This window comes from Athene cunicularia, assembly GCF_003259725.1.
Source record: "Athene cunicularia isolate RWA chromosome Z unlocalized genomic scaffold, athCun1 chrZ_part2, whole genome shotgun sequence".
Lineage (NCBI taxonomy): Eukaryota > Metazoa > Chordata > Aves > Strigiformes > Strigidae > Athene > Athene cunicularia.
In genome coordinates this window covers 9,777,170-9,801,545 of record NW_020799143.1, presented here as the reverse complement: position 1 = coordinate 9,801,545, position 24,376 = coordinate 9,777,170, and the positions used below count along the sequence as shown (strand labels likewise).

Below are 24,376 nucleotides of genomic sequence, written 5' to 3'. Positions count from 1 at the left end.
GTGTAATGCAAACAAGAATGTTTAATCCACAGAACATTTAAATACACATGATAACTAAATGGTAGAATATCTTAGAAAAATATTATCAGTTCCTTATGTACCTAAGAAAATGTGTGCTTACCAAGACCGAGATCCAAAACCATACCAAGCCAACTGAAGGATTTGAAAGCCAAGGCCAAGAAGAACTGTATTTTTGTTCCCTATAGACCTCATCAAGATACCGAGAAACACAGTCTGCAAGAGAAAGCGGTTCATCCAAAAGTTATTTTAAAAAAGCCAGATTGCTAAAATAATTTCTCCTTCTACACCAAGAAATTCAGAAGACCCTTCAACTGCTGAGGAAATCCACTATTTGTGCTCTTACTTCCCCTGTAATTACATCCAAAATGCAGACTAGTCACATCAACATTTGATGTGCAGACATTCTTAAAAGGTTTCTACTTCAAGCCATCAAGAAACATGAATTCTCCATGGACAGTACATGTCAGTGTCTGTTTCTACTGCAACAGGATTTCATTTTCACCTCTACAGTTCTGCTTCGTTACAGACTAGAGAGTTCCACAATAAATACTGGTACCAAGTTAAGATAGTACAGGCTGGATATGGGCTGAACTTACCAGTATCTACAAATACTAGAAAAAAAAGTACTGTTAGCTCAGAAAAGTCATCTCTTCAGGACAGGTACTATTCCAATCCCACATGCACTGAAATTTGGCCAAGGCCTATTCTTAGGCATCTTTAATTACATTTTCTGCTGACTCTACACCACTGATATAACCTCTTTATTTGCACACAGAAACTAAACCTAATGGAAGACCATTGTTTTTCATCTGTTAAAAGTGTTACTGCTGAGGGGGAATAAGATCCCAATTCATATACAACAGCAATACACTCAAGGCAACCAGGAGACTATTCCTAGTAAGGTTAAGTCCATATTGACAATTCACTTAGAGCAGGCATTTTTCTTTAACATGAAAAACTCAGCGATACATCAGTACCTGAAGAACTGCAGACCAGAGCACAATTCCTCTCTCATGTACATCTCATACTAGTCTTCTTGTTTCTCATTCTTAGACAAAGGTAGTTTGAAAACTAAATAGCAAAAATACCGTCATTCTATCTGCATGGGATCAGTTCTTTCTGGAGATATCTAGCATGCCAATGCAAATCGGTATTTATGAAACAAAGATTATTTCAATAAGCTGCACTCTTCAAAGTGTTCAAGTATCAATGCAGTTCCCTCATTTTAAGAATGAAAATTATGAACCAGGAGGGCAGGCATTTTAGAGATGTTTAACAAAAACACTGGTCTGAATAAAGTACGGTTGACAAACATGAGTGTACATAACACCATCAGAACAAACCTCAAAGATTAAAATAATTACTTAAATTAATAATGGACAGAACTGACACAAACAAAACTGGTAAACACTGAAGAATTCATTGTTTACATCAAAACAGCAAGACCTCCACTCTGTTAAGGATGGTAACAAGGTTACAGCACATTGTATGTGTCATTCCTCCTGTTGCAATAGGCAACAAGACAAACTGCACCATAGAGATACCGAAGATCACATCATAAAAACTGTTTGATTTCTAAAATGTATAAAGGGCCTGTCCAAAAACCAGCTCACTGTTGCCAATTAAGAGGTATGAAAGCAATATACCAGGGCCTCACAGCTGCTCAGCCTCCAGTGCTGTGCCTAAGTTACACTGGACAGACCATGTCACTATCTGCATCGTTTGTATGCAAGTTTTATAGCATGAGCCAACTGAAAAGATGCAAGCAGCATGACTTTTGCTTAAAGTAAGTAACACATTTCCCCTTCAGAAGGCTTTGTATTAAGTAACCAATCTCCTACATCATTTTAATAATTTAAAGCTAGAGTTCAGTAAATTTACTGAGTCAAGCTCAGCAAATTTCAGTCTCACTTCTTATGCCCAGGTCCAGTATTTCTAAGGAAAGCCAATTTAAAGCAAGACATTTATACAGACTATAGTTAATGCAAGATACACTGGCATTTAAGAGCATGTAAGAAATTTATAGATAAGCTTAAGTCAGAAGAGTGTGTCTTGGCATTCACTTCGTACTGTTTAATAAAACACTAAAAAGAATAAAGCTTACCTGAGCTATTATAGACAGAATGCCTACCACAGCTATAAATGCCGCAATGCTAGCAGATCCAAAACCTATAATCTGAAGAGAAACAGAAAATGCATAAACAACAAACAATTCAGGACAATCACTAGCAAAGAGGTATCTCCGTCAAAATCAGTGGGCCCTGCTTAATAATATAAATCCATACAGGAAGTGTCCACTTCCAATAATCCTTAACTCAACCTCCTGCCATAAAACTTACACATGAAAAAATAAGTGCCTTAAAAAAAGGAGATAAAGGAAATCATGTGTCTGGAAATCAAAGTTCTCTATCCCCCCTGTCCTGGGTTGCAGTGTATTCTCTTACCATCCTCATGAGCTGTTCAGATCAGGTGGGGCAGTGTTTCCTTGCCTCCCCCACCTCCAGACTAGCATTCTGTTAATGGCCCATCAGTGCCATGCAGCATGACTCATTATCCCATTGTGAGATGCTCCACCCAGAGGGAGAAAACCAGAATTCCATACTGGATATAATCTGAGATTCTGAATACCAGAGACACTCTCTTTTCCACTGGATTTCCAGAGGACAGGAGCTACTTAGCCACCACTGGACTTTTCTGAGGAAGAGCACACCTTCTTTCTACAGGATCACTGCTTCAGGGGGATTGCAGCCACCATTCTACTAGACTGCTACCACCACCCTGATTAACAGGGTGTCAGGTTGTATCCTGACTCTGTTAGTTTAACCCAGCGTTATCTGCCTTTATATTTTTTTTACATTTTTTCCCTTTTTTTAAAATTTCCCTATTAAATTGTTATTCTGACTTGGTGTCTCCCACTAGTTTGTTTTCTAAGTAACACACCCTCCCACAGACACAACAGCTCTTCAACCAGCAAGATCCCACCTCAAGACAAACAAGCTGCTGCACTGAATGGGAACAAAGGTGTGATTAACTTTATGAACACGTGCTTAAACTGTGGCAGGGTTTATGCATCAGAAGTCAAGTGTTATTGAGTTCTAGGCTTAGCAAAGTACCCTGCCTTCATTTTTTAAAGTTGTATTTTGCCAGAAAGTAGTCTTCTGAGCAAAGTCTTCAACAAGAAATAGGTCTTACAGAATGCTCGTTTAAACACCTTTAGTAAGATGCGAAGACACCAATATTTTACCTGTCGCAAGTATAGAAAAAAGCTAGAATACTGGCCAGCCTCAGGCAGATAGGAGAGAAATACTGTTATGCAGATCGGGAGAACCGCAGAATCTTTTCTAACCTTCTTCAGAGACTGTAAAACGAAACAAAACAAGTATTGGAACATTTATACAAAGTCTAACAAAAGCATAAAGCGAACAGAAGGTGGATTGACTTTTTTAAAATCCATTTTTACTCATGCATACGAGTCGAAAAAATCACCCATGGAAACAGTTAAACTGAAAATTAAGTAAGGAACAACTTCCTGTTATATAAGGTTTGTGGTATCTGATTCTTCTGCAGTTTCCATTTGACTTTTTGAAGCTACTTTTCAGTGCTAAATAACAAGTATTCACTGAAAATAGCATTATATAATATTTAGGGCAACACATAGTATCTTCTTCATAGTATCTTCATATTATCTCCATAATAATCTGATCTGAAATATGGTAGCAAAGAATACTACCTCATTACAACTGTTTCTCTTCTCAAATGATGTATTTTTCCTTGTACATTTAAGGTTTTTCACCCATAATATGAAACACTTTAAGCAACAAATAAATTGCAGAAAACAAATTCTTTAATTGCAGTGTTTCAACCATGTCATTCCTCCCTCAACATGCACAACCAGTTTCCAGCAGGATGGATCTCATGAAGAACAATCACTCTTTCCTGTCCTAAGATATCAAGGTGTAACACAGATTAGCTGACTAAGTGTGAGTAAGTGAAAAAGTTACTCGAAAGTCTGCATGATGTTTTAACTCTTCCTATATAGACCTGTAGAAAAATCAGGCTTTACACATCCATTCTAATCATATACAACCAAAAGTGGAATTCAAGAATGGGGGGAGATACTGTCAACCAAAGGTACAAAAAGTAAAATGAATATGGGAAAGTCTTACAATATCAGGTTTTGGGGTGTGTAGCAGTGTAAGAATTCAGCATTTCTCTTACAATAAAAGAAGTTAGAAAAGTAAAGCATTTTCCCTTTGGATTGCACACTGAACATTTTTTCCAATTCAAGAATCATTTAATCCACAAAGGTTGGTTTAGTTTTGGTTTTTAAGTGTAGCTAGATCTTCTTGTGCAAGTGCAGAGAAAAGAGATTATGGTATACTGAATAGTCAAGCTACCAATAAGATTAAAGATTTTTCAAGTTTACAAAGTGCAATTACTTAATAATTAATCATCCATTATTTATTACTTATTGAAGTACATCTTACTGCAAAAGGGTCTGCTTGCTCCCATGATATTGAAGTTCCCCATGAAGCAGGTCTCATTTTTTCTGGCAGAGATTCTGGTACAGCTAGCAGGATGAAGCAGATGTCCACCACAGCCACCAATGTGGCCACTAGTATGACAAGGTTGTCTCCGTAGCTGGCAGATAGGTATGCTCCAATGGCAGGACTAGTTACCAAACTTGCTGCAAAGGTGGCAGACACCTATGCACAAGAACAGTTTACAAACTTGTCAAAGTGGTTATTTTGCCACTGCAGAAAAATGAAGTAACTTGCTCAACACCACCACCCCTCCACAGAAGTATGGTTTTTAAAAAACACCAGTCAATACTTAAGTAAAATTAATTTTCTTTTAAAAAAAAAAAAAAAATCACTTATGATAGTAAATACAGGTCCAACTAAAGTTTTTCCAACCTCCTCCACAGCCCACCATAAAAGACAGGATTTGCAGGGAAAGAGCAAGTTTGGCTCAAAGGAAACCATTTTTTGTTTTCTAATTTGATTAGATTGCACTGAAAAAGTTGTCAGCATATTTAAATGCCTGCCTCAGTGAACCTGAGCCTCAGCACCGGGTAATATATAGAGTAATACATAATGCCTTTGTAACAGTTTGCATTTTAAACACACAGCTACCACTGGATAGCACAGCAAACTAGAAAATCATTAGCTATGACAAAAACTTCAACAATAACTGTATTGCTTAATACTACATTGTCATAACATGCAGCTACTAACAGATCACTTACTGTATTCATGTACAGCAGAACATGTTGAAAAATCAAGTACTGTAGTTAAATTTCACTACAAAAATCATCAGAAAAAGTTAGAATAAAGCCAGTTTGTTTGGATCTTTTAATTACTACTCTTTTTCCAGTCCCCAAAGCAAAAACGCTCTGCATAACTATTTTAAAGAATAAGAACATGAGCTAGAAATGTAGCTTTATACCAAGCTAGGAAAAAAAAAAAATCCTAAGGAAAAGGTGTAACAAACTGACTAGAAAGAGATACAGACCTTAACAAAATAACTGCAGTTTTGTCTACCGCTTTACAGAATTTTAGATCAAGATGTTTAACAAAAAAATGAAGGCAGGCAAATACATGTTCCAAACATACTTATGGTCCTCTTTACAGGCAGAAGAAATAAAATGGGAAATCCAGAACTTCTAAACCCGTTCTGTGCTCTGCTACAATACACACAAGTTTGGTTCAAAAGAACCAAGTCCTTTGTTTTCTTAACTGTTAAATCAACATCTGAGGAAACTTTAAGAGCTCGAAGTACAGTACAGGCAGCCAAAAATCAAGTCCATGAATATCTGTATAGTGAAAACAGATGCACAAAGAATGAAAGGATAAATGATGTTCAAAGTCTAACAGAATATACCAGTGGGCCTCCAAAACCTAAACCAATACAGATATCCAGGAAATCAAAACTAAGCAGGAATTATATTACAGGAAAGGTTAGTTTGTACTGTTTCCCTCTTGCTAATTCAGAAAGGTCATGACCAAATTACTAAAAATACTGCATTATGCATTTTTGCCCTTCCTGACTGTTTTGACTATAGCAAAAGCCACTCTGTATTAAAAAGAAATCACATAAACATCACAAAGTACAATTTACAGGTCATGGGAAGATATTGCCAGATCAATTTTTAAATAACTTGCATTACTTTTAACATGTTTAAACTTAAAACATGTTTTGTTACACATGTTTTTTAACATGTTTAAACTTAAAACATGTTTTGTTACACATGTCCTCTGTACAAGTAAAGTCAAAATTCTTACTCTATTCCAATGAGCACTGAGCAGTCTGTGCATCAGTAAAAAGTCTAGATTTCCCAAACTCTTAACACAGTGCCTTGATGCACAGTTCATTCCTTTCTCTATCATCATCATTAATCAGGAAACAATCTCTGCATCAAAACACAAATTCAATACAAAGGTCATACTCTGACCTTTTCTTCAAGTTTAGTGTATCTTACCAGTCCATAGGCTGTAATTCTTTCATGTTCTTGTGTTACATCAGCTACATAGGCAAATATTACAGAAAAGGTAACAGAAAATATTCCAGATACCGAAATCATAGCGAAGTACCACCTAATGATTTAAAAGCAACAATTAGAAAGTTTAAGCTAAGACCTCTTGCTTTTCTCTTACTAATCAAGCAAGTTTGTGTTTAAGCTATGACAAGTGTTCCTCAAGAACTAACATAGAGCTTTAATGGAAATGACTATGCAGTCTCACTTCAACACTGGACAACAGCACTTTCATTATTTACGTTCTACTGTTTATTCTACATCAGCCTAAAAGAAGCTTCAGCACCTTCAGGACATGATACCTACACATTTTCACACTCTCAAAGCCGAAACAAGTTTAAGTTATGAAAAAGGAACTATCTTAGTAATCAGTTTCTCAAACCAGTTAAGGAATAAACTATCATATATAATGCTTCAGATGGTGAACTCTGAATGCACTGAGTGTACACAAAGGTCTTCTGTAATCCTAAATTTCATAACAAACATAAAAGAAACTGAAACCAAGTCAATTCCACTCAGTTAAGATGTCAGTTGCCTAATCAAACAGCTAAAGATCTCATTTGCAGCAATTACACTTTTCAGTAGTCAATAAATTCTAAAGTTCATTTAGCTTTAAAAATGTTTTATTAAAGCACTACCAGTCCTCAGGGGAAAAGAAAAATTAACAGCTGAGCTTAAAACGATGTCAAACCATTTCAATTATTGTTATACTTGCGTGAATACATCAACTAAATCATATTCCATAATTTCTACTTTTAAGATACACAGTTTTAACCCATTTTAAACACAAAAGCTCCAAATAATTCAATGACATCTTGAAAGGAAAGTCCCTCTCCCCACTTCCCTGGACTACTGTGATTCAGTTTCTGCTGTACTGACAAACTTGTTACTACAGTTGGTACCACTTACCATGGACTTATTCTCATTAAGGGAATTGGGGCACAGGTGAAGAAAACTGTAAGAAGAAGAAAAGATTTTCTTCCCCATGCATCTGACAGAGCACCTATCAGTGGAGCACTGAGAAAGGACAAAAAACCCTGTGACAGAATAAAAACAATATGTCTAAATTTTTATTTCCAAGTTTTACTTTTACCACAATATAAAAAGGGGCTAAAGTTCTAATTTGATTTGAAATTAAACACAAAATCATAGATAAGTGAAATTGTACACAATTTCTTCTAGTCTAGTTTTTCTGTGATTCTGATACTTTGTTTCAAATCTATTAAACCTAAAAAAAAAAAAAAAAAAAAAAAAAAGAATTAAAATAAGCAAAGCCTTTCACAGGTTTGTTAACTGCAAAACCTCCAGACAGACACATCCTCCTCCTAATTAGTATATCATTCTCTCATCAATTCAACTCTGCCATAAATCCAATCATTAGTAAATACATGGTTCTGTAAGGACCTCAATACACTGGAAGTCTACTTCAGCTGACCTTAGCTAACCTCTGATATTCAAATATAGTCACCTTCAAGTTTAACATATGTGTAGACTACTGTATTAAATCACTATTCTGTCAAATCATAACAACTCTGACTCCAATGATTTCAGTGAGTAAACTGAGAGCAAAAGCTATGAAGCCACATAAAGCCACACCACCGGATCCTAGGAAAGCTAGATGCCTTCCTTACTCAGTTGAAATTAATGTTTTTGCTCGTTCGAGTCAGATTTCAGTAGAATATGAACTAACGTGTTTTGCTGTCACCCCAAACACTTCTGATGTCTCATAAACAGCACTTAAAATAAAATAATGCACAATGAAGTCCAGTCTTGCTCTGGTCTATGCTCCCCTGTTTATTACACCTGTTAGAGCAATACATGCATTTAGACCATGATATTAATGTGCTTTTCTATAGATATGGTCTGGAGAAAATACATAGGGAACCCTTCATTCACTACTTTTAAGTGATATCCATAGTTATACCGCACTATGAAAGAACAGAGTTGAAAGAAAACACCAAAAGGAACATGAAAGCTGTTTTTCTAAAAGAACAATTCAAAGTTAACTTCCTTTTTCAGTTTGAGACACCAGAGCTTCCACAGTGCATGGGTGTTTTGCAAATGAAAGATACCAAGACAGCAAGTCCATCCCAAATCACATTCTTAGAGCTAAAAGCAACTTTTTAGATTTGTTACAGAACACAAAGCTAAATAATTTCTGAGTTAGACAGAAATTACACTAAGTGCTTTGAAACCTCTCAGTATGACAGTTGGCAGAGAAATTTTCAAGTTTTAGTTATCCTAGAGAAATTCTGGAAGCTTTTTTTGTGGCAACAATCCAGCACGACCAGTGTATGAATGCAGTGGTATGAGCAAGCTACAAATTGCCCTGAATATCTTAACCACCACAGAATACTCAAAAACTGATTAAAAAAAGAGTGGGGCAGAGGGGAATAAACAACCCTGCTGAAAATTAGCTTTTATATCACATTTTGGACAAAATCACGGTGTTTATGTGCTTCGTTTTTTATCTCAGTGTTATCATCATGGCTGCATCAATTTGCTTTTGATATAAATCATCTAACATTTGGAAGCAGACATTAAAAAGCTAGCTTCATTCTCAGAAGGATCCTTATTAAGATTACAATAGATACAAGTGGCACCTATTCAAATGACAGGAATTTAAACTTCTGGGAAATATTCCACTTGTTTCAAGATGCTGCCATTTAGCAGTAAAATTTGAACTGAGCCCAAAACCACAACCATTAAAATAAAAAAAAAAATGGTTTAAGAATTAATTACATTCTCATTGTTTTCTATGTTCTTATGTAAAATGCAGGAGATATAAATTAATGTACAGGAACACAGAGAATATTTAGGTCAGAAGGTTTTTTTTTTTAAAAAAAATATCTTACCTTAACACCTTGAATAAGACCATTCATTAAAAATGTATGATGAGAAAATGTTTCATGTAAGACCTGATGGGGAAAAAAAGCATTATTCGAATCAGGAGAGACAGGAGAATGTTGACTCAGAGACTAAATCTGATTTGTAAAACAGGATAGCTCTACTGAGTCTTGTAAAAAAGTATCTTATCCTAGAATTACACTCTTATTTGTCTTCACAAGACAATATCACAAGGTTTAATATCAATTTATTGGCATAAATTCCTTTGCTGGCACAGACAACACTGTACTGCTGAGAGTTTGGTTTAGAGTACTTTGCTCAGAAAGGTGATCAATGTAAGCAGAAAGCATCTCCAGGTGGTACAAATCACAGAATTTGAGGTAGATAATTTCTTCAAAAGGTTGACTCAATCATTGTACTGATTAGAAGTGAAAATGATATTCAGCTAACTTACTCTATCAAGAAAAAAAAAACAGCATTATATTCACAACTGCCCCAAAAGACACTATGCAAACTGTTTCTGAACAAATTGGACATATTCAGTAGTCAGTTAAAACACTTCCAATGAAAAGTAGATGTTTATAAATACTAGCAACAGTTCTGAGTGTTTAATGTATCCTTTAAGTACAGCTATGAATTCATTTAAGGTGCTTTACCAGCAACCCTAATTCAAGGGCAAGCATGTTAATCTACACTAAACAGATTTACCATAAATATGCAAGAGAGTTAAAGGGCCCCACAGGTGCTACTGTGTTGATTTTAAAAGTTATTGCAATGGTCAAAGCATGTATGCACACACTTCAAATTAATTTACTGTTTTCATGTATAGATAAGTGCCAATAACTAGAAAAATTATTTTTGTGCATGTGAGAAAGCCACTAGCCTGAAGAAAAACAATACTTTAGGGTCACTGAAAAGTATCAACATAATTTTTCAAGAATGACCGAGTTTCTCAAATTATGGGTTTAATAAAGGTAGCTGTTCCCATGTTAACTACTGGTCAGATAATTCTGCTTATTTACAACCCTTTTTCCTTCAGGTGTTATCTTCTGTTTAGGTATTTAAAACAATTTTGCAATTTGACCACTGACTTTATGATATGAATGGAAAAAGAAAGTCAGCACTCAAATTAGAGATCTAAAAGCAGATGTCTTTCAAGTCCAAAAAAAGGCCAAACAAGCAGGAAGCTCAGAGTCAAATCTAATTAATCTCTCTGTAAAGTGTTTTCCAATACTTTTCCTGGTAGGCAACCACACCTGACATTGTTTGAAGCTTTCAAGATTAATTTCTGTTACTTTCTAGACAAGAGAAATGCAAGTTGACAAGCTGGAAGAGGCAGATGTCTTACTCAAGTTCTACTGACAGAAATATTTCCATCTTCAAAGAAGATTATACTGAAGACAGAATATGCCATTAAGGGATTAATATTTTTATTATGATTTGCTAATATTGGCTTACAAGTCCATTGTAAGAGTAATGAGCATAAACTTTGGGCAGTCTGAACAAAATGGCCTTTGTGTGCCATATAAAAAGTTTTAAATCTTTTTTTCCTCTAAGTGTAGTGTCTTGTAACAAACACTACAGCTTTGCTGGCAGATGCCAAAAGTAGTGAAAAGGTAATCTAAAAAATGAATTTTAAATAATCTCAGCTAACACAAAATACATACAATTCCTTTTGATAATAAACAACACATTTTTATCTGATTGAATGTTGACAATGACCTGGAGAAACAGAGCACAACCACAAAAAAAAAACAGAGTGATCATGAGCTTTGATCACATTTCAACTTCCATCCTTTCTACCAGACAAACCTGCTTGAGCAAGAGGGGCAGTTGGCAATTCAGAGGTTTGAACCTAGCTCATAAGAAAGCTCAACATGACTTCTAGTACTGCTGGCTGATCAACAGGCCAAAGTAAATTACCACAAGTGCATTACAAGACAGAATAATACAAAGTATCAAACTAGATTTGAAATTATTAAAAAAAACCAGCATCCTTCCAGTGTGTGCAGAGCTGATTAGAAATAAAGATGAACATGCCCAAGAAGACAGTAGTCATTTACACCTGTATAAAGTTGATATACGTAACTCAGTGCTTTAATTTTTCAGTCCAATGCATCAGAGCCCAAGTATTCAAGACCAAGGAACACAACATTCAAAATACAAGACATTGAAGACCACTTGTACTGAATCCACATACTTCAGTTAAAGAATTTAGCTTTACCTAAGAAGCATTTCATAACACTCTCATCAGACACAATACAACATAAATACTAATTACAAGAGAATTAACATTCCAGCTGCATGTGACTAACAGTAAAAAATCTTACAGAACTATTTCAATTGGAATACTCTTTTGACGAACTGTTTAAGAACCCACCTAATGTATAGTTTTATTTAAGTGGGTTTTTTTTCAAGACTGTAAGAATTACACATTACCCCTTTAAGCAAGAAGTGTCAAGCTTGGGCAACCAGAGTTGAGCATTTTGGTTAAAAAAAAAAAAAGAAAAAAAACAAAACGAACAAAGACCACCCAGCAAGCTTCTCCATATTTCCATATTTTGACACTGGCAAGACATCAGGACAGGATGGTCATTTAGTGAGACATCTACTTTATGGAAATCTGTTAACTGTTTGTACTGACTTCTTTATTATGAAGCTACGTTAGAAGGATCGGTGATTGTCTTTGGGAACACTGTTCAAGAGTTATGTAGATCATTTTATATGGAGCTTGAGGAAGGGAAATAATTAACTCCAAGGTCTTTCAATCCCACAAAAGCCTTGCTCATCATGCATTCAGAGAGCTCACCGGTATTATTTGATGAAAAACTGGACTATTAGATCTTTGATGACTTCTCTCAGGCAGGCCTGATTTCAATGAATAAGATACATATCTTCAGATGAAAGACTTCCTATTTTACTACCAAACACTCAAATTATCTATTAATCTGGAAAATAAGTGTATTCCAGAACAGATTAAATACTTATAAACCCAATTTTTTACATGAAAGCCTTTATATTTTAATTCTTTACCTCTTACTATTTTACTTTGCTTTACTTAGCAAAACAGCCAGCTCAGTCATGTACAAAGTTTACTATGGTATGCATAGTTTATTCAATTATTATGACTGGGAGATGAATTGAACTATTAAGTCCTAAAAAAAGACAGAATTTTCAGAGAGACTTTCATCAATACTCTAAACTGATGTTACTCTAAAAGGTAAATAAAAGTTAAAATATTAGTACAGCACTTTGATAATTTATTTTTCACTGTCTTTTGGTCTTTCTGCGGTCCAGATCTCAGCTGGAGTACACTACCATTGTGCAGTGCTGAATGTTAAGACTCCTGGAATTCAGTTAATGAGGTAAGCAGACAGTGTAAAACAAAATAAAACCCCAATCCCTAGAATTAGCAAATTAACTTTTGTCATTACTGCCAAGATGACAGCAGACAGTGATACTTACCGTTAGCATCGGAGTTGTCAAGAGCCCCCAGGCAAAGAATTCTAGAAATATGACCACCACTACATGGTAAACGCTTGGCCGACCAATACCTTGTTGCTAAGAAAGAAAAACACATGCAGTGGTTGTACACATCCAATTCATTACATGTGCAAAGATCTCTTACAAACGTGTTTTGAGCATAACCAGCTTCCAGGATGACCTACTACCAATCCCCTGGGAATAAGCAGCCAAACAAGGGTGGAGAATAATTATTACAAAATGACTAAAGAACTCCAGGGAACTTTCTGAAATTTGTTCCCTCAAACTCTTGCTGAATGAAGAGAGATATTTTTGCACATTCCTCACAGTGGCCTACACTGCTCTCACCTCCAACATGCCTTCAGGTTTCCCCCCCTTGAGCACTATTCACAACCCTTCCACAGCAGTGTGACAGTGTAGCTCTCCCCACTACATCCACAAGTGACAATGAGACAGATCTATTTTATGAAGCTCACATCACTATTACAACAGAACTATGACAATGTACATAATCAGAAGAGCATCATTTTTGTATTTGAAACTGTCCAAGTATGAGAAAGGAAGGGGCAGCTTATGTCATCTGTACAACTGCTTTCTGTTGGCTGCTGACCAACTGATTTCATGCTTGTGTGAGCCCATAGACTAGAGACACAGAAGCTGTTCAACAAGTAATCCCAGGAAGAATTAGCAAATGATGGAAGCACTCATGATGCTGTGAAACTGCTAGCATTCAAGACTCAAGGACTGGATCCCAGACGAGAGATCTGGCACCTTTTTATTTAGACGAACCAGGAAGAACCCTTAGGCAAAGCAGATTTAACCAGAACTGCTGCTTTTCTTTCATTTTTGTGTGCCACTTGCCATAGTAACTAAGTTTTACAAAAGTTTTGGGTTCTATAATTACTCGTTCCATTTCCCCTAACACTTGTCCTGTAGAAGACTGTTTTTCAGTTTTTCAGCTTCTAGCCAACACAAAGCTGTTATGCTCCCACAGGACTGGCAATTCTTAGAAAGGAGCAGTACAGTGCTCTCATCTGGTACTCCCATACATACCTGAAGTTTACCCAAAACTTAAAAACACACTTCTCTTGCACATTGAGCAATCCAATAATGCAGGATTCAATTAAAGAGACATCATCTAGTGACAAGTATCAACCACTCTGTGTCATTTCAGCAAGTAGAGAGTAAGGAGAACATTAAACCAAGGCTCTCCCACTGAACCCAGAAAGACAGACTACAATGAAGGTAAAGCAGAGATGCATTTGGTGTTTCTCTCCCCTGCTCAGTACCTTTCATCTAGATTGGTAGGAATTATACATTTAGAAAACACTTGTTATTACAAAATTCATTTAAACTAACTGCCTACAGTACAGATTTTTAAAGAAATCCCTACTGCCTGGACAGTCTAAGTGCCCAGATCTCAAATAAATTTTTTAAATCTATCAGAGTCTATCAAAACCTGTAGCAGCAAACAAAAAGTAACCCAGAGAGCACTTTTTCTAGGTAATAAGATTCAAACTTTTCTATATTGCAACTTGTTTGAAAGCTTGAGGATTTAAAGAAAGCAGTTATTTCTCCTGGGAAATGATACAGTAATATCATAAATCAAAGATGGTCTCTGGGAGGCTGATGACTTGCAAGCATTAACATTTCTCCATAGGTTACCATACAATTTTTAATCTCTAAATAGCAAAGACTCCAAAGTTTACAGGGAAAAAAAAAATGCCTCATGTAAGAAGTCTGCAAGTACTTCCACATTAATGTAATAGGATAACAATTTTAAGAACCTTTTTTGCCAAGACGTATGTCAGTCAGACTAGCACTTTACACAGATTACACTGAAGTCTGAAGAACCTTCCACAGTGGTTTCCTCTTGAAAAGGCAAATTTTACAGTAGAGAAGTAAGTAAAGGACTGCCCAGCCTTTCTCCTGCCTTTATCTCTCCCCTCTCCCCCACCTCTATATCACTAAACATGATTCTGGACCAAAAGCCTCTGGTCTGCATTGTTGGGTTTTTTTTCAATAGTGCAAATTTAAGATTTACATGGTTTACCAGAAAGATGATGTACATACATACTCAAAAAGACATACATGTTTTTTTCCTCAGAAGTCTTTTAAAAAATTCTGTGAAAGAAAAGTATTTTTGCTGTACTGTGCCTAAATGAGTACTTCCTGGAGATTAAAACAGTCTGCAAATTGTTTGTGATAGTATCATGCATCTTACAGAGAGTTGCACCAAACTCCTGAAAAAACAGAAATCTCTACAGCCTTTGGGATTCAAGACATAATGTGGAAAAGTAGAATTTAAATCCTGAAAGGAACATGCATCTGTCAAAATGAAGTCAAACATTCCACATCAGACATACTAATAGCTACTGATCTATGATCCACATAGGCTGTAGTTGATGATTTTCAGCTTTCTTTACAAAGCCCTAAATGTCTAGATTAATTCAAGAACACTTGTGCAAATAGCTGTATCAGGAAACTAAAATCATGCAAACAGAAAAATTCAATGACATTGTCAAATGGACCAATGCAGACAGTTACTCCTGGATGCCCATCTTTTCTGTAGGTCCTAAAAACTCTTATCACAAGAGCTTTCAATTTTTAATCAAGCATCAAGTTATTTTCAAGAAAAAAAAATAGCTTATGATCACGTCCACAGCCTGGACCACTGATAAAAGCGCAACAATAACTCTTTACTTATTTTTAAATTAAAGAGCTTCCTAAAAATACTTCACACTTGCTTTTAAGATGAAGCTACCCCAGAAGTAATGGGTGTGGCTCATTTATATATTGAGAAAATACTTTGCAACAGAATACAACTGCATGAAATTCACATCAAGCATGAACTTGAGACACATGCAAAAAATGGTTATAAACTTGAAGCACAAAGTGGTTTAGGTTTCTTGAACTAGACAATATGGGGACAACCTACTGAATTGGTTATGGTTTAAAAAGATATAAATAGAATTTCAGAAATAGCGCAGATATGGTCAACATACAAGTTGTTTTCACCATCCCTTGCTCCCAAATTTTAAAGTGTTAATGTTAAAAATTAAGTGCCCTCAGGAAAGTCTTAAAGTCTGTTATGGGCTTGTTTTCAATCCACTCAGACCTTCTTCACATAACAGCACAGTGTCTGGGCTGAGAAACTATGTATGAACATTAATGTTTGTTCAAATGCAGCTGCTGGTCAAGCTACTATACTTGCATAATGAATAATGAGCTAAACATTACATAATCTCAAATACTTAACAATAAAAGTTTACGGCTGTCATTATAAAATCCAAAGTCCTAAAAGTTCTACTATTTTTCCAGTTTTACACTTCTGCTCCTTTTATGCTTCTTTTTGCCCATACCCAATTCTAAAAACCATATTTCTTTTGCCCTTATTGAAGGCAGAATAAACCCAAAAGTTAATCTGAAGACAACAGGGGGAACTCTTGGGATGCAATACAAACTTTTTTTTTTTTTTTAAGAGGAGAACACAGCTGTTGAACATTAATAAACCCATGAGGAGACATGAAGATCATAAATCCAGCTGGCGAGGAATTGCTCATAGAAAGGGGGAAAAAAATTGCAATAAAATATCAGTAAGCATATCTAAGCTTAGACATTTTGATGGACAGCTAGTACTATTCAACGTAAAATATTTCATAGCAAAAGGCAATTTTATAGCCAGTCCCAGCTCTTCAGACAAGCTAGAATTGACAGTATTCTTTTATTCACACAACTTTTAGGTTAACTATTTACCTGTTAATTCAAATCTGTAATTTAACAATTAAAATTGCTTGAATGGCCGCAAAAGCACCTTAACATCCGATTTCAAACATGCTTAACTGTTTATTTCTCTTAAGCAAGGTGCTTATTTCAGAGCAAAAGCACTTCTCACTGTTATTCTAAGTCCTCCATAGCGCCTTTCCAAACCTTTTGCATTTCGCTGAGGTCCAGAGAGACCTGCTAGGTAGATTAAGAAAAAGACTCACCTGGATAACTAACAGCATTCTTTTTTCCTCCCAAGAGGGTGAAGCAGCAGAGCCCACCGCCTTCTGTTCTGGGTTTGAGTGAGTAGCAGTGGTTTTTAGTAGCAAGGGAGGGGGCTACAGCAGTGGCCCCTGTGAGAAGCTTCTCAAAGCTCCCCTGTCTCCAAATCGGACCCACCTTTGCACCAAGGCCCGGACAGCTAGCTATGGTGGCAGCATATTTGTGATAATGTATTTAGGAAGGGGAACCTGGAAGGACGAGTTAATTGAGGAGCTGAGAGGAGAACATCTGTGCAAATACCAAGGTCAGTGAAATAAAGGAGGAAGGGGGGAGGTGAGCCAGAGCAGAGACTCCCCTGTATCCCATGGTGAGATGGCAGGGCTGCCCCCCCGCCACTCATGTGGGTCTACAGTGAAGCAGATGTCAATTTGACGCCTGTGGGAGGCCCCCATGACAGAACATGTGACTGCACCCAAAGAAGGCCAGGACCCTGGGGGAAGAAGCCCCCGCTGTTGTAGTTCAGCACTGGGAGGATTGCAACACACAGGGGTGATCCATGCCAAAACAGCTAGGAAAACACTGCAGCCCATTGGAGTGACTCATGTCAGGGTTTGTGGAGAACTGTCTCCTGTGAAATGGGAACATTGCCAGAAGTGCCACCCCCTGACCCAATCAGAAGTGGAAGAAGCAGCAGCACTGACCACACACCCCCTTTTCCTGCCCCCTGTGCTGCTAGGGGAGAGGAGGTAGAAGTATCAGGAGCAAAGCTGAGCACAGGAAGAAGGGAGTGGTGGGGGAAAGGTGTTTTTACGATGTGGTAATGCTTCTCACTGTCCCACTCTGTTAAGTGCTGTTGTTATTGTCTGTATTAAATATATGTTCTTTTTTTCTTCACCTAGCTAGTCTGTCTTTTACCTGTGACTGTAAAGTGTGGACCACCCCTCCCTGTACTTATCTCGATTCCTGAGCCTTTTGCTTTACTTTCTCCTTCCCAGTGCTGGAGGGGAAGGGGGCAGTGAGTGTCTGCATGGTCCTTGGTTGCTCTCTGAGCTAAAACACCCACAGAGCTGGACACCCATTCTTCATCCAAAGGGTTTCAATACCCAACTGGAAAAGCCCTAGGCAACCTGCTCAGGCCTTACATCTGATCCTGCCCTGAAGTACCTTTCCAGTCAAATAATCCTGTTATCTCTCAGGTAAGTAAAAAATTGAAATTCTGAACACATTCACAGGAACTTGCCCTTCTACCCCCACACCCTCCTCTGTTAAATTCTTTCCCACAGAGCATCAGAGACTCTTAAGAGAGCTTGACAGTTGCTTGTTCTACTTCCAGCACAGAGACAACTTTGCAAACAGCACCCACTGTCCCTCTACAGTATGTAAACCAACACTCAAGTAAGTGCATTAGTATGAAAAGCTTTCTTATTTTCTTTTTTTAAAGTGTCTGCAGAAACATTTCCCCCCCCACAAAAATTAACTGCTACATTTTTTTTTTTACACAACCACCTGCACTAAACTCCACTATGTAAACTCTCATGTTTTCAAGAAAACAACAGAATCAGTAAAACCCTGAGAAACATGCTTCTACGTATGGAACATTCAGACTCTGCATTTCCTTTCCACATTTATCTTCACCGGTATTTTCTTTGTTTCCCAAAAAAATTCAACCATTTCAAATGCAAAATTTTGCTGATATGCTTCACTACATCACTATCTAATCATTTTAGGTAATTCTAGCACAAATATATTATGCCACCAATACATCTCACTATGTTACGGATGCTCTTTTCTCCACCCATATTACCGAGGTAGCTCCCTAGGCATATTGCATATTTACCTTTTATTGTCTTTAATTTTCAAACAGAACTATTTAGGAACCACCTTAATTCCAACTGTTCCCCACAAATGCCCCATTTGCTGGAACTGGCAAGAATTCACTCGAGTGCTGAAAGTACTCTGAAGACCTTAGCTGCCTGTCACACGAAGCTATCACCAAGTGATTGTGGACGAACCCACATATATGCAGTGCAAAAATACACTAACACAAGTAAGAGTTCTTTTCAGTCCAGCACAGCCTTTAACATTTTAGATGTGCTTTGTGAGCTACAATATAAATCATAATTAATCGATTTTATACATTGCCCAAATCTGTATTTCAGTTGCAAAAGAAGTATCTTAAGCAGACCTGTATCTGGACATTAAGATCATGACACGCTCTTTCAAGAAAAAGCTAGGCTAAATCATATTCCACAAGTCTAGAGTACCAGAACCACAACTCATTCAAAATGCAACCGCCTGTACAGATATTTTTTAAAGAATAATTCTGCCTTAAAAAAATCCCTGCAGTTCTCAAAAGAACATGTATGGATAAGTGACATCAAGTTAATAAGCCTTCTGAAAATACAAGTGCACATACTCAAAAGACACTCAGCAAAAGAGCTTAAAGCAGAAAAGGGTACAAACTTTTCAGGAGTATTAAGAAGTAAAAAAAAAAAAAAAGTAGAAAAGAAACAGGATACATTAAAAAAACCCAAACACACACACACAAAACAATCCATTTTCACAGCAGAGGGAAGTTACCAGATGAGTCCCAGTGCTCCATCCAAGGCCTATGTAGTTCAACACACTCATAACTGAGCTGGCAAAAGGTTGAAAGCAAAGTCACAAAGTTCACTGATGACAAAACACAATTCACATTAGAAATGTTCTTCACCATTGCCCTCACTTTCATAAGTTGATGGAATCAGTAAAACAAATTAAATTGCACATTAAAATTAATGTAGATAAAAAACTGTGCAAACATGAAAAAACAATTTTAATTCCACATATAGGATGACTACTACTTAGGAATGTGGTCCTGGAGAAAACAGTTCCATGAAAGACACCAATTCAGCATTCAGCAGTGGTTTACAAAACTATATGCAAAGATACACCCCATTAGAAAAAAGATTTTCATTATACTACTGCATAAACATGTGATGTATCTGTCTTGCTAACCCTCTTCTACTGATATTTTTATCATTTTTATCAGATATATGTACAGATCCTCCCTCTTAACTCATGTCTTGTTTTGTTCAGAAGCTTCAAGCTTCAAGCAATACACACTGTTGAACAGACTATTTTACAGAAGCGCAAGTGAAAGAGGTCCACAGAAGGACAAAGAACATTGCCAAAGGTATGGAGGAATGCTGAAGTAGGCTCCTCCAGGCTGCAGTCAAAGCATCTGCAGAAAGATACAGCTGGGAGTTATTAAACTAGGAATTACATGAAGGATGTGAAAACAATTGTCATTGATGCCTTATGCTAAAATACAAGAAAATAAGTAAAGCAGGACTCAAGACAGCAAGTTTAAGTTGTACGAGACTTCACATAATTCACTCCCAGAGTCTAAAATGTCTTGCCACATAATTTTTTCTGCTGGAAACACATTCTTGTTTAAGTTTAGACTGGACTAGCTTATAAAACAGAAATCTTCTGAGTAGTGTAAACCATGAAAATATCATTTCTGGTTCTGTCTATGAGGCTGAGGCCATCAAGAGTAGGAAGAGCATCCAAGAGAACAACTGTCATACACACTGTCACATGCTGAAAGCTCAGCTTTAGACAGTACTGTATTGTCTAACTACTTCTTACAGAAATAATATACAACCAGCATATTCTACTACACCAAATTGCAAGCTGAAGTTTTCTTCCTAAAATGTAGAAAAATGCATGATGCTGAGAAATTCCTCTAAAAAGCACAGACTGCTTAGTTAATTCATATGCTTCTCAGGGGACGGGTAATTAATTACTCAAGCTCACTGCCCAGTGGTTAAGTTTGGATCTTCACTATTAAAATATCAAGTCTTATTTATATCATTAAGGTTCTATTGCTCTAGACTAGCATACTTCTCTCTGAACACAAAACCTTCCAGATTGCTAGAAACTGGAGGATCAGTAAACTCAAAAAAGCAAAAGTGCTCTCTAAGCATCAGTATAAGCAGTAGTGACTTGTTTTTAAAGACAGCAGCTCATCACCCCCAGTAATGGTTCAGACTAGGTAAAATTCAGAATTATATTGGCAACCCTGAAAAGGCAGCACTGTTCATCTCTTAACTATTCTACAGGGAAAATAGCACTCCACACTGTCAACTAGCAATTCAGTTAAAATCCTACAAGCAAGAAATTTAAGGAACCAGTTTAATGGACTGGAAGGTTCTTCAGTAAAGTCTCATAATATTTAATTATGCTGCTTCAGTTTCACTAACCTATATTTTTTTATGAAGTATTAAAAAGAAAAATGCTAGCAGTAAGGGTAAAAACCTGCAATTCGTTGGGTATATACCAGTTGTGCTTTGTTGTGTAAAACAGTTTAATGAATAATGGCTGGTTAACTTCCAAGACACAGTTTTAACCCTCAGAATGCTTTCATTATGTTTCTAAAAAACACAGAGGTCTTCAGCTTCACAATAGCTGAGGCATTTTATAGTGTCCAAGAACATGAAACTAATGTATGACTGATTCTCACAGAGGTACATAGGTGTGTGGACTTCTCCCACTACAAGCACTTTATTTAGATAGTAGGGTACTGTACTTTGCTAAAAATCTTCCTTAGCGTGGCATCACTGACAGTAAATTGCATAGAAATTAAGTATGTGGTATGAATCTTCTGAATGTCATGCTAAGTTTTATACTACCCGTGTTCATAATTCAGGTGGATCAAGACTGCAAAACCAGTAACAAAACATCCACAGCATCATTTACTTCAACTGCTGAAGAACACTGAAATTGGTGTGATACAGCCAACAGAAACTGATTTAATTCCAGTGGGATTTAGCTAAACATACTATTGTTCTTACAAGTTTTGAGCCAGTAATTCAATTCATAGAGTCATTGGTTCAGCATTTGAGTTCTTCAATTCAGTGAAGTCAATAAATTCAACAGGGTGAAGTTAGTTACAGATAAATCAAAAATCTGAAGCTTGTTACTCCCAAACTGGAGGGGTAGAAGTAGAAAGCCTTAAGCAACCTGACAGACTTGGTCATACTCTTCTACTTTGTCCTATCAACCTGATGTAACAAAATTATCAGAATAAAAATTTAAGTTAAACCAACCTTCACAGACCAAAGCAGCAGCTAACCAAAATTTCACTTCTTCAGCAGCAGTAGCCTAAAAGGCAAGCTTCCACTCTCAAATGCCAAATATGCACTCCCACTGATATCAAAGAGAGCTCTGTGATTACATCTAAAGCCATGATCTGGTCCCTGATTTAAGTCTGAATAAACTCTTTCAATAAAGCCTAGGCAGAAAGAATTCTAGCAATATGACAGCCACATGAGAATCACAGGAAGGTGCAGGAACTGCAGTAACAAAGTAGGAAACAACCTGTTCAGTCAGGAATTGTGAAGGACACCCTAAGCTGATATAAGTGTAATTGTATTACTGCTATACCAGTGTACAGAAGATAAGGCTAGAGCTTCATGTCTGTCTGTCTTGTAGGAGATGTATTATGAGAACACCAAGTTCCTTAAGGGCACAACTAGGAGGGAGTGGGCAAAAAAGCCACCCAGGAAGCAAAAACTAAGATAATTTCATATATTAAGAACTTTGTCATTCAGAATCTAAATTTTCAAACTCATAAAACAGAATATTTGAAGTACTCAAAAGCGTTATTTTAATCCTTGATCCAACTTTAACACACATTCCCTCTATTAATATTATAAAAAAAAAACAGGTTAGCACCTTTGTCAATTACAGATTTATTTTCCATTTGCGTTGTACTCTTCTTCAAAAGTAATCAAAGTTTTGATTTTTATTTCTCTACCCATACCTTCCATTTACTAGTGCCTGTTCATTTAAATTAATCTGTTTTTCTTCTATATAATGACATACTTTATTTCTTTCACCACAACATCCATGCTGATAGAATTGAAAGCTTACATTTTTTAACTAAAAATTTAACAGGATTCTTCTAAAGTTACCTTCTGACTTCCAAATGGGTTACTGCATCATATATATCTAGTTGTAAATGGCAGCTGCTGTACAGAACCCTAGAAGAGCAAATACACTACACAGCAGACATGAGTCGCACTTCTTGAAGGAGTCCAATCTGCTTTTTGGAAGACATAACCATTTCTAAAAGAGAACTGAAAGGCTCATATACAGAAGAGATCTGTTACAAGAAGCATGAAGCAGTCACTTCAGAATTAATTTACATAAAATAACTTCACTAATTAACTCCACAGAACATTTTTTTACATCTTCCCTGGGTAATCACACTTTAAAAGTACACTGGTATCTGATAAGAGACAAAGAACCTACTGATATCAAACAGATGTTTTCAAGATTATTTTTTTACATTTTTAAGCGCCATGCATGATATCACATTAATGCTACATTATTAACACTCAAAGATATTACAAGTTCATTCACTTCACATTAACATAAAACAGTAAACTATCCTCTCTCTAATATGCTTATCTGTGGGAGGGTTGGTGACACATGTAGCAGATGTCGGCTCCCTGACACAAACTTAACGTTATAAACTTCTTGCATAAGCAGTGCTTTCAGCGTATCCAATTTTGTGAGTAAACTAATATTAAATATATTATTCAGAAACATCCGATGATTAATACAGTCTAAGGAATATTAATAGCTAGTAAGTCAAGTTACAAATACAAGTTACATGATTTCAACTTGCCAAAAGAGATTTATCGTGGCAAGGCAAGAGTTCTAGTTTTTTATCTGTACTCCTTCAAAAACCGTCAATACCAATGTTACTTTGTAGTGCTCCCTTCGGTTCCTCTACTTCCATCTTATGTTCCGGGCTCACCACCAACAAAATAGGATGGGTTATAACGTCTCATCTGGGACGAACCTGCCTGAAACAAGTCACCAATCCCCACCTACTGCTGAAAGCTCAGGGAGTGTCATCTGTTTTTAAGGCATCTTGCAAGCATGCACATATAAAGGGAAAGGCTTAAGCCACTCAAAAGTAGTTTCTGCTGGGAAGTAATTACACACCACTGCCACACTTACAACTTTCCCAGAGATGCCTTCAAGTGAGCGCACAGACCACTCCTTTACAGCTCCTTTTATTCACACAAAGACATCTTAATGCTTAACATAGTGGGAAGAAACGAAACAGAAAGCGCAGCATAACTACTAAAACTGTACGATAGCGGTTTCGGTTCACCAAGGAGCACTGCCTAGAAATCCCAAGGAAAACTAAGCTTTACGTCCAAGCACTTCGGATTTATGTATTTTTTTAAAAACTTATTTATCCTGCTTACAGGTGTCGCCTCTGCCCGGGATGAACGAGTAACTTATGTCCCGCGGCTGGCAGAGACGAGGCAGTGCCCCCGGCGGGAAGGCCAGAGCCGGTCCGGCCCGGCCTCTCTGGGAAGATGGTGGGAGCGAGATGAGCCCGGAGCCGGAGCCGCCGCTAGCCCCGGCCTCGGAGAAAGAGGAGGAGGAGGAGGCGTTTTAATAAACAGGCTTCAAAATACTGAGATTTTTTTTAAA

General features: G+C 36.9%; 1 protein-coding gene and 1 long non-coding RNA gene across 2 annotated transcripts in view; one reads left to right on the top strand and one right to left on the bottom strand.

Moving 5' to 3' along the window:
• MFSD14B (major facilitator superfamily domain containing 14B) overlaps nt 1-23,910 on the bottom strand; it is a 33,777-nt gene extending 9,867 nt beyond the window's left edge. Inside the window, exons 1-9 of the mRNA XM_026866299.1 lie at nt 23,891-23,910; nt 12,869-12,964; nt 9,412-9,474; nt 7,466-7,593; nt 6,503-6,617; nt 4,509-4,727; nt 3,266-3,379; nt 2,126-2,197; nt 122-234 (exon numbers count right to left, since the gene is read on the bottom strand). Coding sequence (XP_026722100.1) covers nt 122-234; nt 2,126-2,197; nt 3,266-3,379; nt 4,509-4,727; nt 6,503-6,617; nt 7,466-7,593; nt 9,412-9,474; nt 12,869-12,877 — 833 coding nt within the window. The 5' untranslated portion in view covers nt 12,878-12,964; nt 23,891-23,910. The remainder of the gene's footprint in view (nt 1-121; nt 235-2,125; nt 2,198-3,265; nt 3,380-4,508; nt 4,728-6,502; nt 6,618-7,465; nt 7,594-9,411; nt 9,475-12,868; nt 12,965-23,890) is intronic.
• On the top strand, nt 4,734-21,586 carry LOC113490082. Its single transcript, XR_003400146.1, has 3 exons — nt 4,734-6,199; nt 8,325-8,334; nt 21,577-21,586. It is a non-coding gene; the product is annotated as an uncharacterized LOC113490082 (long non-coding RNA).
• Nucleotides 23,911-24,376: the final 466 nt, after the last annotated feature.